Source organism: Apteryx mantelli, chromosome 19, assembly GCF_036417845.1.
Source record: "Apteryx mantelli isolate bAptMan1 chromosome 19, bAptMan1.hap1, whole genome shotgun sequence".
NCBI classification, from domain to species: Eukaryota; Metazoa; Chordata; class Aves; order Apterygiformes; family Apterygidae; genus Apteryx; species Apteryx mantelli.
Genome location: NC_089996.1, coordinates 5134472 through 5150471, shown reverse-complemented (window position 1 = coordinate 5150471; position 16000 = coordinate 5134472). Strand labels below are relative to the sequence as shown.

Genomic DNA, 16000 nt, shown 5'->3' with positions numbered 1-16000 from the left:
CAAAAGAGTCTTGCAACTGAGAATCTGCAGCATTATAAAAAGCGAACACCAAATTCTCTGAGCCTGTTTATGGTTCTGCCAAATAGCAAAGGTGTGAAGCTACTATGATTCAAAGTTCACTTGCTGTTCAGGCTCCAGAAGCAACAATGACACACTTAAGACTTGCACGCTTTAACTACTATTACGGTAGCTAAAGAGTCATACTAAAAACAGTATGTTAAAAAAAAAAAATCACAAAATGAGGTGGGAAAGAGAAGCCCCAAACTGCCAGGACTCCTTCCAGCCTTATCAGTCACGTTGTTCAGAAAATATAAAGGAAGATGCAGCATGAAGTAGCCCTTTCTGCAGAAAACTGGCTGGAGACACTGGAAGAAAGGCTCAAAGGCAGCACCTGCAAACAAGAGCAATCTAGCATTCCAGCTATGCTTTGCTGCAACCAGTTAAGGAATCTTTGTACCTCACCACACAAGCGACTCCTGGGCCAAGAAAACAAGCTTATTTTCTATTGGGAGCACCCCAGAGGCAAAGCATGCCTGACAGGTCGAGACGTGCTGCGCTAGGAGAAATCCCGGCAAACTTCTCTTTGCTGCCTGCCGAAATTCATGGAACTGCAAAAGACCATGTTTCCAAACAGATGTTACCTGTACCTTACAGCTGCCCACCATACCTTAGTCCTTCTGCATCCATGCCACATCAGCAGACTTGAATTGCAACGAATTCAAGTGAGGAAAGACCTTATAATTGCCTTGCCTGCTCTAAAGGGAAGCAATACTGAGCTCAATATGGAAATTTAACTATCAGTATCCTGATAGTCCCTAGCTCTGGTCTAGCACAAGAAGATTGTGAAAACAAGTTTCAGTAACTGGAGAACAGTAGGGAGGAGTAGGGATTGCATAGATCTCCAGTATGACAATGAACTTGGTAAGAACGAGGGTTACTACAGTCATTTCGGTCAACACAAAACCCCAAAGTGAAGAATCTCTCCTTTCAGAGGTTTTCCATCTCCTTTATGCTCAACATCACTGAATATTAAACCCCTCTTCTTTAAAAGTAAACACAAATGAATTTGGATGAAAACACAGCCCTTTCTAACAAAAAGAAGGAATACACTGATTGTATATATAAACCTTCAGACCCTCCCCTAGAAAAGCTGTGTGGTCTCCAACTATGAAAGTAACTTTTCTTTCATTGAAAACACACCACCCACATCACCCATATAAAAAAGTCTCTTATAGTTCCTATTGTAATAAAGCATCAACTGGAGTTTTCAGGAAGAAGTGAAATCACAACAATTTAACTAGTGCACAGGACTATACTTAAGCTAAACAGGCCCTGTTCGTTTAAGCACTGCTATAATTACCTATGAACGGTGAAGTACCACAAAGCAGTGGAAGAACCCCAGCTAACCTAACACTGACCCCAGTTGCCACACAGATGCATCAGAACCAGCAAATGCATAATCCAGCCCAACTTTTCACAAGCAGCTTGGTCGTTAGCCCATGAACGTGTACCATGCTACAAGTCTCCTCTGTCTACCAGCAGGCTGGTGTTCTGAGGCAGCTCAGTCCCAATAATAATTTCCAACTGAAAATACTTATTCATAATGGGAAACTATTGCATAAAAAGTAGTCTATGTCATAAGCTCAGCCAGAAGGAAGCTTTCCTCCCAGTTTATCTGATTTTCTATTCATTTAAAATATCATGTTTCGGAAGGCCACTTTAGAGTTCAATTCACATTACTAATTTTCCTTGGCAAAAACCCACGTTATCTACAAACATTGGTTGAAAAAACCAATTACAGTAAAATGATACCCACACCCTGTTGCATAGCAACTGGATAACATAGGGATATGGAAATGTTGATATTCCAAAATAACAGCAGGTAACAGAGCTACTTAATAATCCTAAGTAGAGCTACATCAGTAAGATGCCCAGGTGGGATGCAAGAATTCAAAAGAGAGGCGACGTCAAAATTAAGTTGTGCCACTCCAGTACCCCAGCTTGCTTGGCTCCCCCAACCTGGAACACACTCTCCCTTTGACACTGCCTTTGCTCAGCAGCTCATACTTGCTGAACGCTGTAGTACCAAGAGACATCAGTAAGAGCCACGAGACAGGCATCTCCCTCATCATCAGCGCTATCCCGGCCTCTAAACACCGCAAAAAAGGTAAAGTCCTACTTACGCCCTGCAAGCTCAAGATAAAGCTCACTCAGTGAAATGTTGTCCCTAGAAAATTAAGTTGACAAATTAATAGCTCTCTACCAGAGTCTCTCAAAGGAGATTTCAGAGGTCCAGCTCAAGCAAGCCTGGATGAAATTTTCCCATAAACCGAGGAGCATCTCAGGTGCTACCACAAATCCTTGCCAGTATTACATATTTATGCTACAGCATAGAGATGCTAGACTACAACAATATAAAAGCAATAGGAAGAGTTTCAACACAGTAAGATACATCATTTCCACATTTCTTCCAGGAATCACCCCTTTTTTACTATAATTATCTCACACACACAAAATTAAGCCTACGGCAAAAACAAAACAGGAAGGAAAAATCCTCCCTCCCCTCCAAAAGAAAGACTTTACGTTCTGTAGTCTTTACAAAAGGAGGCATGAGACACCAATCACCTCTCTCCAGTGCTGCTAGGGCACATCACAAGCATATGCATTTTCAATCAGGTACTAACAAAGATTTGGCTGACTCTGTAAATGAGAGTTGATTGTCCTGTGTTGTTATTCTCTCCAGCTTCATTATGTCATTATAAATGTAAAAGGTCAAGAGAGTCAGATAGAAATAAAACATTTTCTGGGTTTATACCAAGCGTCATCTAATTTTCATGTGGGTTTTGCCCAAAACAGACTAAAACCAGCCTTCCAAAATCTTTGGCAGCACTTGAAACCAATATTCCTTTCAGGGTTTCTGCTAATACCAAAGTGATATTTATGTAGCATGTTTAGCTGAGCCACTGCAGGGAACTCTGGAGTTCCTGGTCCTGAGACCAATCCAGCAGGCACTCTACTGCAGAACTGGGAACCCTGCGGCCTCCCTGTCCCAGGGCCAAATTCATCACAGGAACAGATAAAGGTATCCCTCGAATTGGAAAATGTTTGTCAAGCCCACATGTTTCAGACTAAAGACTCTGGACTCCAACCAGTATTTCTTTTAAAAAAGAAAACTTGGTTTCATGAGAAAATTTCCAACAAAATTTTGAGATCAAACACTTATTTCAGAACAATGCAACCTATGCAGCCAAAAGACATATTTGATAACGCTGCCACACTTTGATGCCAGCCGGTTCGTATTATAGTATCTTTTTTGAAGTATGTGATTTACTCCCTCATGCTAAAGTGTTTCTTACACAGTTCTCTGCTGGGAGAGAAGTAAAGAAGAATCTTGTCTGCTTCCAAGTCTAAGACCTATACTACTGTTACACTGGAGAATTATTCTAGCTCTTGAGATATTCTTTCTGGCCTAACTATTAAAGAAGTTCATTGGAGCAATAAGTACATCACATACAGACCCAAAAGTCATCAGGGCAACAGAAAGAGGCTAAAGTATACTGCCTCACTGCCTGACTCATTGCAATACATGGCAGTAGAACAGCATTATACTTACAGTAGTATTCTTTTATTTGCTTTGTGATGCACAGGGACAAAAAACATTTTAAACGCATTATCAGTTCAAAAAGGGTTATGACTTATTCCACCCAGAATTCCAGCTTTCAAGGAAGTTATTGCATTTTTTATTTATAAAAGATTTACAATACAATTATTTTATCTGTTTTAAGTGATTTAAGTATGCTTCAAGATATCAGCTTCAGCATTTTAAAAGTATCCCATGGCATGCTTATGTCACATTAACTTCAATTACTTTTATAACTGAAACAGTTCTCTCATTTCTGCTTTCATCTAGCTGCAATGAATCGTGCATACGCATCCTAGAAATGGCTACTTGTAGGGACGATTTCAGTGTTTAAGTGTAGCCAAGTATTACCTGCCATTTCTAGGATACATCTAACAGCAGACAAGCCGTTAGATTATCTAACAGCAAATACCTAAGTACTAGTTAAACAAGCAAGGATGCCACATTTCCCATTCAGATACTGCACAATAGAGCTCTGTTTGTATGCAAGAAGTCAGCAGAGCAACCAGCTTTATCTTGCTTTCTGTTTCTTGCTATGGTCAGAACGTTACAAGATGTTTCATTTCACTTCTGGTTCTGTGAGGTGCCGATTACCAAAGCGATTCCATGTGTTACATTTATTTATTACAGAACTGATCAGCTATAACCGCTTGGCAATTGACAAACATTATAGGGCCTATCAACTTTCAACATAGCTGCCACAAGTAGATGTGTGTTCCAGAATTGCTCGAAAATAGAATTGGGCTGGAGCAGCCTGAACTCCAGTCTGGAAGGGACTTTCTCCAGCACCACTCTTTCCTGCTTCCACCCACTGTCTCACCACAAACTTTAAGGTTTTCACTATACATCCAGCACATCCCTTGAGGCTACAGAAAGGGATGCCCCTTCTTCCAACCCATCTCCAACTCAAAACCTTCATGTTCAAAAGTAACAGAATATCCTACCTTAACACCTTACCTCCACTCCATACCTCTTTCACCCAAACTCCTTTCACAGTATCTGCCTGGCATTAAGGAAAGAGGACCAACACAGAAGATGCTAAAATCCTTCCATTAAAAAAAAAAAAAAAAAAAAAAAAAACCACTGCTACAAACTGCATGACAAATCCACCCACAGTGCCACACCTGTGAACTGTTTCTGTTGTCCTCAGGCCCAACTTTTTTTGGGCAACAAACACTGCTTGACATTTTGAGTTGTGTTAAACACCAGTCTAATTTTGAACAGGTCTGCTATAGTGATTTCAGGCACATTAAGCCATACTCAATACCGAGCTCACTAGTGGTTTCTACAACATAATGGCTGATAGCTCTTTCATGCAAAGACACAAGGAGAAAGAAGCTAGAACTGCATTTGGGATAACATGAAACACAGGAGAATGTTAGGGAGAATTCACAAACAGACTTAGTGTTGAGCAAGTTCAAAGCACTCTTCAGATTCCAGCAATACCTCATGATAACAACATGCCAAGAAACATGGTTTTGTTATTCTCTCCTGTGCTGTGACTGTTCAGGTTTTGACCCCATAGATTTTCTGGGAAATCTATTAAAAGTCCATTAGGCATCCAACAGCCCACTTGCCAAGAGCATATGGTTCCTACCAAGCATGGCTTTAAACCCGAGTATCACCTTCTTTCAGATAATGTCTAAGCAAGCTTTCAAGTGATGCAGGACAGAGTATACACCTACTTTTTCCCATAAACCCTGAAGTTTTCTGAAAAAGGGAAGGGACACAGGAAACATTAGAGCTGGATGGTCTTTTAAAGCATTAACTGAAGTATTACTGCATCTCATCGCCACAAACAGCAAATAGGTCTAGGAAGAATGTTTTATTTTCAAGTAAGTGGTGCTTAACGATTCAAGAATAAACTGTTGCGCAGAAGTAGAGGTATATCTTCACCTGGCAATGCTGAAGCAGGGCATGCCTCAGACGCATCCTGTTCAGACTGAACACAAGTCTTATAGGGAGCAGAGTAGAAAGAATGTGGAACCCAGTCTCTAACATGCAATTAAAGTCTTCTTTTATTCAGTCAAAAACCAGAGACAGCACTCAAGGAGAATAAGCCAGATGGTTCATACCAAGCTATTATCTGTGAGGGTTAAAATGTAAAGAAATATTTATTTTTTTTAATAATAAAAATAATTTCCCAGATCATCTAGCAAAGGCTGTTCTACACTGGACCATATATTTCCTGACTTTCTTTTCTATAAGCAGAGAATGAAAGGCCAGGATATGTAATTACAACTGCTCACAGACAGGTAAGCAATTTACCAAAAAGGAGCCGTAAAGGAAAACAGGCTGGATTTGGGCCTTTCTGCTGCTTTATGATGCATGACAGTCACCATAAGAAACTAGGAAAGCAGGCTAAGAAAATAAATCCCCCTCTCTATGGTCTCAGTTTGAGATCCCGAACAGGGGAAAAGCTAAATTAACAAGGAAAAAGTCAGAGTGTTGAAATATCTACAGTTACAGTTAGGTTTTGTTTTCTTTTTAAACAGTTTAAATCAAATGCCTGAAGAAGCAGACGGGAAAAAGAATTCTCTTTTGCTAAAAATTAAGCCTTATATCCCTATTAAAGCTTTCCATAAGCCCTGCTACAAAACGAAAGACAAGAGTTAACAATCAAGATGTTTAATATCATAAGAGTTATCAAGAAGTCCTGAAAGGCTTAAAAGAAAGTTTGAAACGAATTTTTCCTTAGCGCTAATTACTCCAGCATTTCTGATCCCCATGAAGACAGACGAAGGAAGACAGCTTCCCCCACACACAGTGGTATGGGCGAGGTAGAGATTGACTAACTGTGGAAAAATCCACATAATTGAGAAGACAAATGTTGAACAGTTATTTTACGGCTTGAACTATTCAAGGAAAAACGCTAAGTGTGCCAAGAGGCCAGACAGACTCATTGTGTATGTGTGTTAGTATGTAGGAGCCCAGTCAAATTTCAGAAGCGTACGGCTTTTATCTGCTTCCAGGTTGTGCTTTGCTGGTTTATCTGGTTCTGTAAGCACTGCATAAAGCTAGGAAAAAAAAGAAAAAAAAAAAGTGTCATCTCCCAGTATTTTGTGTACATAGGGTGTAACAAAAATACACACACACAGGCTCAGGAACATAACCCTCTATTAGGCCATTTGTTACTTCCCATGAGAAGGCCCTGTTTTCAGTTGCTTAAAACGATGAAAAACTAACTACTTGGGCTCAAGATTCCCAACTTGGCTGTCTGCTTCCAGATGAATTTCTAAAAAATTCATATATTAAAGTCGCAGCCAAAACCTCTCAGCCATTTCAGAACAATGCTGTTTTTTCCACGTTAAGACTCTCTTGCGGCCTCAGAAGCTCCAGTACCCCAATGCTTTCACATTAACACATACAGAGGTTAAAGAGGGAGATGGGAAAGGACTCAGAAGGGGAACTGGTTGAGCTGGAATAGTGAATGGCAATTTCAAAAGTGAGGATCAGACATTCAGAATGGGAGATTAAAGATCAACTTGGTAAAAGCAGAAGAATGGGACACTTGAAGGAAGTCAAGCTGAAGAAAAGAAGACAGGAAAGGAAAAGTTAGAGGTGGTCATGGAGGAAAAGAAGAAGTTGTCTAGCCTGTCTCCTGCTCTAACTCAGCTCAGCTAATGCAGCTGTCAAGAACAATGTATGTTCTTAAAGACCTCCTGCAATGGAGACTCCACAACCTCTTGATACAGCCTAATTCACTGCTATTGGAATGATTTCCCTAATCCTTCTGATCTTGACTGAGGCCCACTACTACTAACCTGTCCCTTCTCTCCTGAACCAGCTTGCAACATTCTTCAAAAACCTTGCATTCCCATCTTAACCTTCTCTTCTTTAGAGTGGGTAACCCCCAGTAGCGCAATCTTTTCTTGCAGGTCATGCCTTAGCGTTTTAAATCATTCTTTTGCCTGCCCTCTGGACTCTAACTGGTCCACATTATCTTATACAGCTCTGCCCCCAACTGGATGCCGTGCCTTCTCAGTGCCAAGTCTAATGGAAGGATCGCATATTTTCCACACAGTACTATGTTTATACAGAGCCTTTTTCACAACATTATACTATTCGTTCATGTTTAAGTTGTGATCCACATACCCAAGTTCCACATACCAAGTTATGATCCATACCACCCAAGTTCTTCTCCAAAGGATTAGTTTCTCACCTTGAATTTGATCATCCTTATAGAAGTGTCACCCTTTGCAGGTATCCCGACTGAATTCCACTCTATTTTGTCAAGATCATTAGGAGGAATTCTAGCACTGTCACCAACGTAATTGCAGTCTTTCCCATTGCTGTATTACATGGGGAGTTGAACAAACACACCACCCACTCCATCATCCAGGTCCATAACGAAAACGCTCAACATAACCAGAAAGACCTATGCAGTCCAACTCAATATATCTTCCCATTCCAATTATGAGCCATTAATTATTAATCTCTGGGTATAATTATCCAATTGATGTCACATCTACACTGTTGAAAATGATTCATTTGGACCTGCGCTGCTACAGAACACTTACAAGAAAGTCTTGTGAGGCAGCATCAAAACTACCCTAAAGTTAAAATGGTACCTACTTCTTTTCCCCTTCTCATAAGGCTCCTCCACAGAATAAACCCAAACTCATTTGAAAGAACTTGCTCTTAACAAGGACATAAGTTACAACCTCCACAGATTTATCATCTCATCAGTACTTATAAATGTTTTGTTTTCTTGTAGCAGAATTCATCTAGAAGAGTTTCTAACTACCAGAAACCCATCCTACAAGAGCCTGAAAGGCAACACAAGATGCTTACGCCTTACTTTTAACCCTGCCTATCAGCACATATTTGCGAAGCCCACAGGGAAGACATCTCACACCTCTCACATGCTGCTCCACATCATCCAACATTGGCAAAATTACCCTGTCAGCCTAAGTCGCAGAGGTCCCCATGTAGGGGTTCTCATCTGGCTGCTGACCCAGGTGTGTAGAGAGATCCACATTGCAATGACTTCCCTGTTTTTTTCAGATTTCTTTTCAAGAATACTAGGAAATTATACAGATATATAAACACTGAAAACACTGAAGCTGCAAAGTCATGTACTTAAAAGGTTAGGAAATGCTACAAATCACACTGCCTTGTGTAGGTGTGTGTTTTCTAATCACGTAACCTTGGGTTTTATTGCACATAACCTTCATCTCCTTCAGCAGGCAGAACAGGCAGGGTTTATTTCCTTGACAGATACTGAGTATTTTGTTTTATCCTCATCAACCAGCACAAGGCTGCAAGCCTTACTGGCTGCATATTATTCAAACTCTGCTCTGAAAAGTTACAAGTTTCCACTTAAGTCTTCCAACAACAGTCTTCATGACAGTAAATACCAGTGTATTTTCACAGCTCCCTTGGGAGATGAAACACTGTCATCCCCAACTCACAGAAGGAAAACAAGAAAATGAATAGTTAAGGCTTATTTTGGGTGCCAAATGAAAGATGTCTGAGCCTCTCTTTAGAAAGCCACACACATACAAGAAAAACCTTCTCTGTCTTTCCAAACAGTACTTCATACTCCCCAGTACTTCACTACACCCAGAGCACAGCCCTCACCAGTTGCTGCTGCTAGTGCCAATGCTCAAAAGCTCTGCACACCAAACCCTAAGATACACGGAAAGCGATCACTTTTGAAAAAGCTCGGTTAGGATGGGTTAACCAGCACCACATGGAACTCCTGGGCAGAAGTAGAGAAAGCCTTACTCTCTAACACGGCATCCATCTGCTGCTGCCACAAGCCTCTTAAAACCCTTGCCTTATTCACTAAACATTTTCCAAAACCTGGAAGAAATGAGGCAGGGACCTTGCAAATTGTGAGGAGTGCCACCCAACCTTGATTTTGGCATTCCCCAACTTCTGAGTGTTCATATTGAGACTGCGTATTCCACTATTTAGATCACTCATGACAAAAAGCAATGGTTTAACATGGGTGTTAATTTTTCCCCTAAGAAGAGCTAACTCCAACTAAACTGCATTCAGTAAAGACAGAACATTTCCCCAATAAAACTGAAGTCATTTCTACTCCATACAATAAGCTCAGGAGGCAAAATAAAAATCTATCTGCATAGTATGAGGTCAGTCAAGCTATGAATGGTTATTTTAAATCCGAATATTGAAACCATGTGTTTCTCTTCAGAGGTTTTTAAGAGAACCTTAACCTGATGGTGCTCAGCATTTCTTGAGGAATGCTGAACACCTTCAAATTCCAGTGACCAGAGGACTCAAGCCATCTCAGGAGGTGGCTGGTGTGTGCAGGATCATACCCTATATGATGAAAACACGTGCTGTTTAGACAAGGTGATGAACGCTTTTTAAAAATTTAAATTTAATCTTTAATCATTTCTTATTTACATACTAATCCTAACAATGAGGTAATATATCCACAACCCCATTGGTTTTAGTCTCATAACTCATACATATTACATATACAATGCTAATTAGTTTGCATTATAGCAAAATGTTCTTAATAAACCGAAATGTGAAACTCCTTCAGGATTGCCTTTTGATTTTGATTATGCAATAGTCATGTAAAATAATCTTTAGGAGAAGCATTTTAGTGTACAAATACTGAGGGGGCTGTCTGTACCAGAAAGGATGGACTTATGGTTAAGCACTGCCCGAGGAGATATGAACCGAATCCCCCGCTGTACTGTGAGTTCCTGTATTATTTTCAACAAGTCTCTGCATCACCAAGAATACTTTCACTCACTTCCTCTGATCTTGATTTACAAAAATACTTCGCTATGCATATACATTCAGCAACCAGCACAACATGGCTCCAATCTCAAGTGGAATCTCTAAATTGTATTTTGACAGTGGCACGTCAGGTTAATAAAAGTTGTAAACCAGGGAAATCACAGGTTTTGACTAGTGAACTGGCACCAAACAAAAGGCTGATCTGAGTCTGCCTCTGAGGCTTACATGCCATCAACTATGACCAGAGAGGTGACAGAGAAACCTTTATTTGCAAGTCTATTTAAAATAATAATAATAATTGAATTTTTGCTTGGTTTTCAAAATTTGACTTTGACAGGAAATTAAAGGTGTTACATACTCATCTAATTAAACTGTCATTATGACAGATCACTTACCTAAAATGAAACATTTCGGTTAAGAACATCCTGGACACTCACTCTGACAGTGTACAGCACTCCCCTGACCAGTAGAAGGACCTAAACAGTGGTCTGGTGTTGCAGCTAATTCATTTAAGAACATATTTATGTTCTTACATAAATTTTAAAGCAGCAGGAAGCAAAAAGGTCCATCACTGATGGTATATACCAAGTGGGAAGTAACATGGTAAAAATGCCAAACACTACAAATTTTGCAAGCTATCAATATTTACCATCCGTCATTAAGAGTACTATATTCTCATGCAAGTATCCCACAATGAGAAAACATCATCTCTATAAGGGTAAAACAAACAGCATTCAGAAGTTCTGAAAGCATTCTTCCAAAATTATTGCACTAGATTAGATTGCCTCATCAACAGGGCCAGAGGCCATTTACACTATTTTCTTGTTTTATTTGTTTTTTTTCATGTAACAGATGAAAGGATTACAGAAAGTTTTCTGGGACCAAATTTGGAATTAATGATGGGAAAATACTTTTGCTAATCCCCCATCTCTCCCACTGCTAGCAGACTCCAGAGGCTGGAAAAAAAACAATGTCTCCTGGTACCCTGCTTCTACTTTGCTCATCAGTGCAAAACACTACGCTCAGGAGGTTTGAAAAGGACCCTCAAATTAGCACAGAGCCATAAAATCCCTAGGATAGGGCTATACTGAAAGTCTGAGTAAAGAATGACATGAGACTTCAATTAAAACTTGGAAGCACCGCAACAAAATCAAAGGGTGAGATTCATCTGCTCAGAGCAGATGTCTGCAAAGCAGCCACCTCCATCTGAGCCTAGGCTCTCTTTATAGTCAGTGGGGAAAAAACAGGCTTTTCCAGGACACGATTCACCCCAGCCCGAGGTGGACGCGTAAAACAGGCCAGAGGTATCACACCTTAGGAACCCCTATTCCTCTCCGCTGACTATGAAGGAAGCTCAGAGAGACTAGCTCAAACGTGCGCACTGCAGAGATTCAAAGTTAAGCGAGGCTGGCGTCGCCCGAGGTGCCCAAAGAGAGACGACTTTTCTCGAGAACAAACTTTACTGGAACACAGCAACCGCCTCGCTGGGCGACAAGGCCCGTTTTCAGGGTACCGCAAGATGCCCTCTTACAAACCTTGAACGTTACTCCTCGCGACCGCCTGCCAGCCCACCAGTGAAGTAACAACAGATACAGCCAAGCAACTACCCTTCTAAAAGCGAAATTTAATCATTTTTCAGTCATTTAACAAACACAAAGGAATCTACCCGTACCAACTCTACTCAAGAAGTAAACTTTGCATAATTAATTTGGTTGCCTCCAACACTTGCTGCGGCTGGATCATCTGCAAATGCACAGCTACACCAACCGGCACTCAAGGGAATATGCCTCAGGCCACACTGAAGAACTGTGGAGCGCAGATATCTCAGTTGAAGAGGGAGCCTGAACTGCCGAGGAAGGAAATAAAAAATAAAAATAAAGCCAGGTAGCCTGGAAAATAACTACACTTATCTACCTCCTTAAATTCTGTTGCACTAACTATCAGGCACTATCAGCTACTTCTGAATTAAGCTTTTTTTCTTCCCCCCCCCCTAAATCACAAGCACTAGCCCCCAAGCCAGTGCCAGCTCGAGGCACCTATCTGATGAGTCGCAGAAGGTCAGAATGGCCAAAGCAGGTCAGGGAACTGGAAGTCAAGCTTCCCACAGAAGTGCGCAGTGGGATGGAAAATTTGACTCCAATAAAAAGAAATATTGATGCAGCACTTAATGAAGATGAACTTCTCCTGCCTTCCCACAATACAGATGATGCTATTATCACTCAGCACTAGGAAGGAAAGACGTTCTGAATAAGGGGAAATTACAGGGCAGTTATGCTCATCAACTCTGGCAGTGTACAGTGACACAATATTGGCAAAATGCCTGAGAAAAGTCTGTAGAAAGTTAAGTACAGGACATAAAATAAGATGCGTGAAGGGAAAGAAGCCACTGGAAAATACTGCTAGGGATTTCAGGCTTTCCAGCGTGCCGATGGCATGAAACACTCTACAACAGTCCCACAAAAAAGGGGATTGCAAATCAGAGAAAACAGGGAAGTTTAACTTGCCTGGTGGCAGAGAAGCCAAGTGACTGGCTAAGGATTCTAGTCTCCCCACCTGTAAAAGTCAGACTATTTCCCCTTTTTCTTCAGACTGCTTAAAGATCTGCAAACGTAGCACTCTACATGACTGGCAGGTTTTATTCATGTGATTCTAGGACAGGGAGAAGCACAGGCAACGCAGCGTTTTCTCTTCCCTCAGAATCTGGTCGGCAGTCAAAAACAAGCAGGTAATCCTCGCCACCTTTTACTCCGAGCGCTTGGGAAAGTTTCCATCTTTGGAGAAGCAGCTGCCTATAGCTTATGCGAGAGCTTACATGAAAACATTAAGAATTTTGCTTTAGGCTTTATAATTATCTGAAAGACAAGACAAGTCAAACAAAACTGGCATTATTTGCACTATCTGTAAAAAGGAGGGTTAAACACGTTCCCAATTTCATAGGTGTTTCAAGGCTTCACTGCTAAGAGGAGCTTGGTGTGGCAACACAGAAACGCTGTGGTACAATACCTATAACCTTCAGAGTCCCAAAACCATAAGGATTTGGGAAACCTACCCCCAACCAGAGGGAAATGGGACATAGATCATATATTTTCCTAACAAGAAACCAATGTTTCACAGAGAACTAGTAAACATACTCATGCTTCCCACCTGTTTCCTATTTAGGGCAAAAGCAGCACTTAATATGACTTTTTCAGCAACGGTTAATATAAGAGGCTTACGAAACCAAGATTTCTAACTGAAAATATCTTTGCTCATATGAGGCAGAGGATCAAAATATGACAAGAGCACTACGCGCAGTTTCTCCCAGCTGCGCAAGCCATTTCTTAACAATCTTAAGATTAATAAACAAAGACGTATTCTAGACATTTCATATTCCTCCTGGAGTTAGTCAGAACATGTATACAAGGCAAGCATGAGCAAGCTGTGCTCTTACTTTCTTCTCGGTTGGAATGGAGCTCCCAAATAGTACTTTATGTTACCTAATTGTTAAGAGGGAAACCCCCTCACTATGAGCACACAGATGGAGAAATACAAGATTAAAAAAAATGTAGGTCCAGGAAGAAGCCGAATTAAGCGTATCATTTGTTAGCAAGTAAAAGGGCATTTACCTTCTCAGTGGTTAAGTACAACGCAACCCAAGGACAAACCATATGGCTCAAGCCTTTGTGCAAGGGAGAAAACTGGCAGGATTCCAAGGCTCTAATTGAACTATTACCATATTGTAAGAAATAAAAAAGTCAGAAAGGCTGGAGGATCTGCTCTCCTAGGGACAGTTTGTGTCATGTGAACAATTAAGTGAGTAACAAAGCATATTTTACATGAGAGCAACTCCACCATTTAGATACTGGCTCAGTTTAAAGAAAATAGGTACTTTCTATCTTAATATTGCACTTAATTCAATCCTACAGTCAATGCCATGAAATCCTCAAAAATCGAAGTCATCTGTAGAAAACAATACAATGCTTCTCCTTTAATCACTGGCTCAAGTCTTTTCCATTTAGTTAATCATGAAAGACGCAGAGTAAGAACACTCAAATGAAAGCCAGCAACAAACATACGATTACCTAAAAAAAAAGTGCTGTTAGAATACGATCACTGGAAAACGTGGTATAACATTAACTACGTACAAATAACCACCAAGCGTCTCTTTCAAAGGCAGGCTTGATTAAAATATACTAAGCATTGTACTTATATACATATAAAAGGGTATGCAGTATAACAAAGAAAAATAACTAGTTCACGAATAGATAGAATCTGTAGGAGCTGCTGATACATAAATGTGTACAGTAGCATCTTGCTACTATATGGGGAAAACAGTGCAGTTCTCTAAGCACTAAAAATCACAATCTTAAATTAAAATGAGGGAAAATGAGTGTTTGTGGATCTTGTTCTTACCATTCTGTTCATCCAGCTCATTCCCAATTTCTTGCCCCATTTGTTTTTGCCGGGATATGATTGAAGAAAGAGCATCAAGCCCAGCATCTTGTTCTGCGGCAGAAAAATAAAAATCACATGAAAAAAAATTGCTGATGATGTAGGCTACCTACCATAAAGGATGCAAAAGTGAAGAAAAAGATCTAATCTGTGCTTAAAGAGTTAAAATATTTTAAGAAAAAGACATCAACACAACATGAAAATTAATTCTTATGGCAACAGCACTCCTAAAATAATGTGAATGATGGGTAATTAATTTGTCTGCTCTGGCTGGAACATTTAGCTGAAGGGTCCCAAAAAAATCCAAGAATTCAACATCCAGCTGTTACTCAATCATAAATGCAGGAGATTTTCTGGCACAGATATACAGACCCCTGATTAGCCTTTTTAAATTTTCCAAGAAACTTTTAACATGAATAAAAGACAAACAGGTGATGCAAGCACCAAAGAATTCAAATAGATTTTTAAAGCTGCGAGAGGATAGAGTGCACGGAAGAGAGCCTGATATAGAGGGGACAGAAGTAGGGGCAGCTAAAGTTTGAAGTGCTCCCATCACCCCTGCAGACACTCTTACTACGACCCACCTAATCTCTGCTCTTCCAGCTTGCAGGTCCTGCACAGCCCTTAGTAAGTGCCTTTACCATAAAGTGCAGCTCTTCTTGTCCAAAGAGGTCAAAAAGCAGAACAACAAGAGATGCTGTAGACTAGATTGTTAGTGATTTGACAAACTGAAAAGCAGCAATGTCGCACAGGGCAAGACTGTGTGAGGAGCCAGGTGACTACAGCCAGAGAGCCAAAAGTTGTATGGCATGGCCAGAACCTGTTTCCCTTCAACAAGGTGAAGGTCCAGTCCCCAGTGCCTTTTTCAGCCTCCCAAAAGGACACCTAAGATATAATCAAAAGCTGGAGCTTCAGGCTGCTCCAGGACCATCAAAATAGAGTTGATGCCATTCTCCTGGACTGTAGCTCTAAACATTCTTTCACACACAAATTAAAGAATTCAGCTTCACTAAAATGGGGACAAAAGGTAATCACTGAATTACTTGCACCTGAATGGAAAGAAGCCTTACAAATTTATACATTCAGAAACAAGATCTATTAACTCTTTCAGTGGTTTCTTCTCCCCTACCATAGTAAAAAAAGCTTGCTTCAATAGGAATGGGGACATTTTTGAAAAGCTGCTTTCAGAAGATACCCCTAGATAAG

The 16000-nt window shown here is 40.5% G+C and overlaps 1 protein-coding gene across 3 annotated transcripts in view; it reads right to left on the bottom strand.

The window, feature by feature from the left end:
* The window catches only part of STX8 (syntaxin 8), a 111504-nt gene that overhangs the window by 78280 nt on the left and 17224 nt on the right, over positions 1–16000 (bottom strand). The window contains exons 6-8 of one of the 3 annotated variants that reach the window (XM_067308361.1): positions 14756–14848; positions 6594–6657; positions 5641–5726 (exon numbers count right to left, since the gene is read on the bottom strand). In XM_067308361.1, coding sequence (XP_067164462.1) covers positions 6629–6657; positions 14756–14848 — 122 coding nt within the window. In that variant the 3' untranslated portion in view covers positions 5641–5726; positions 6594–6628. Of the gene's footprint in view, positions 1–5640; positions 6658–14755; positions 14849–16000 lie in introns of those variants that run through there. The other 2 variants (XM_067308360.1, XM_067308359.1) reach the window with 2 other exon arrangements.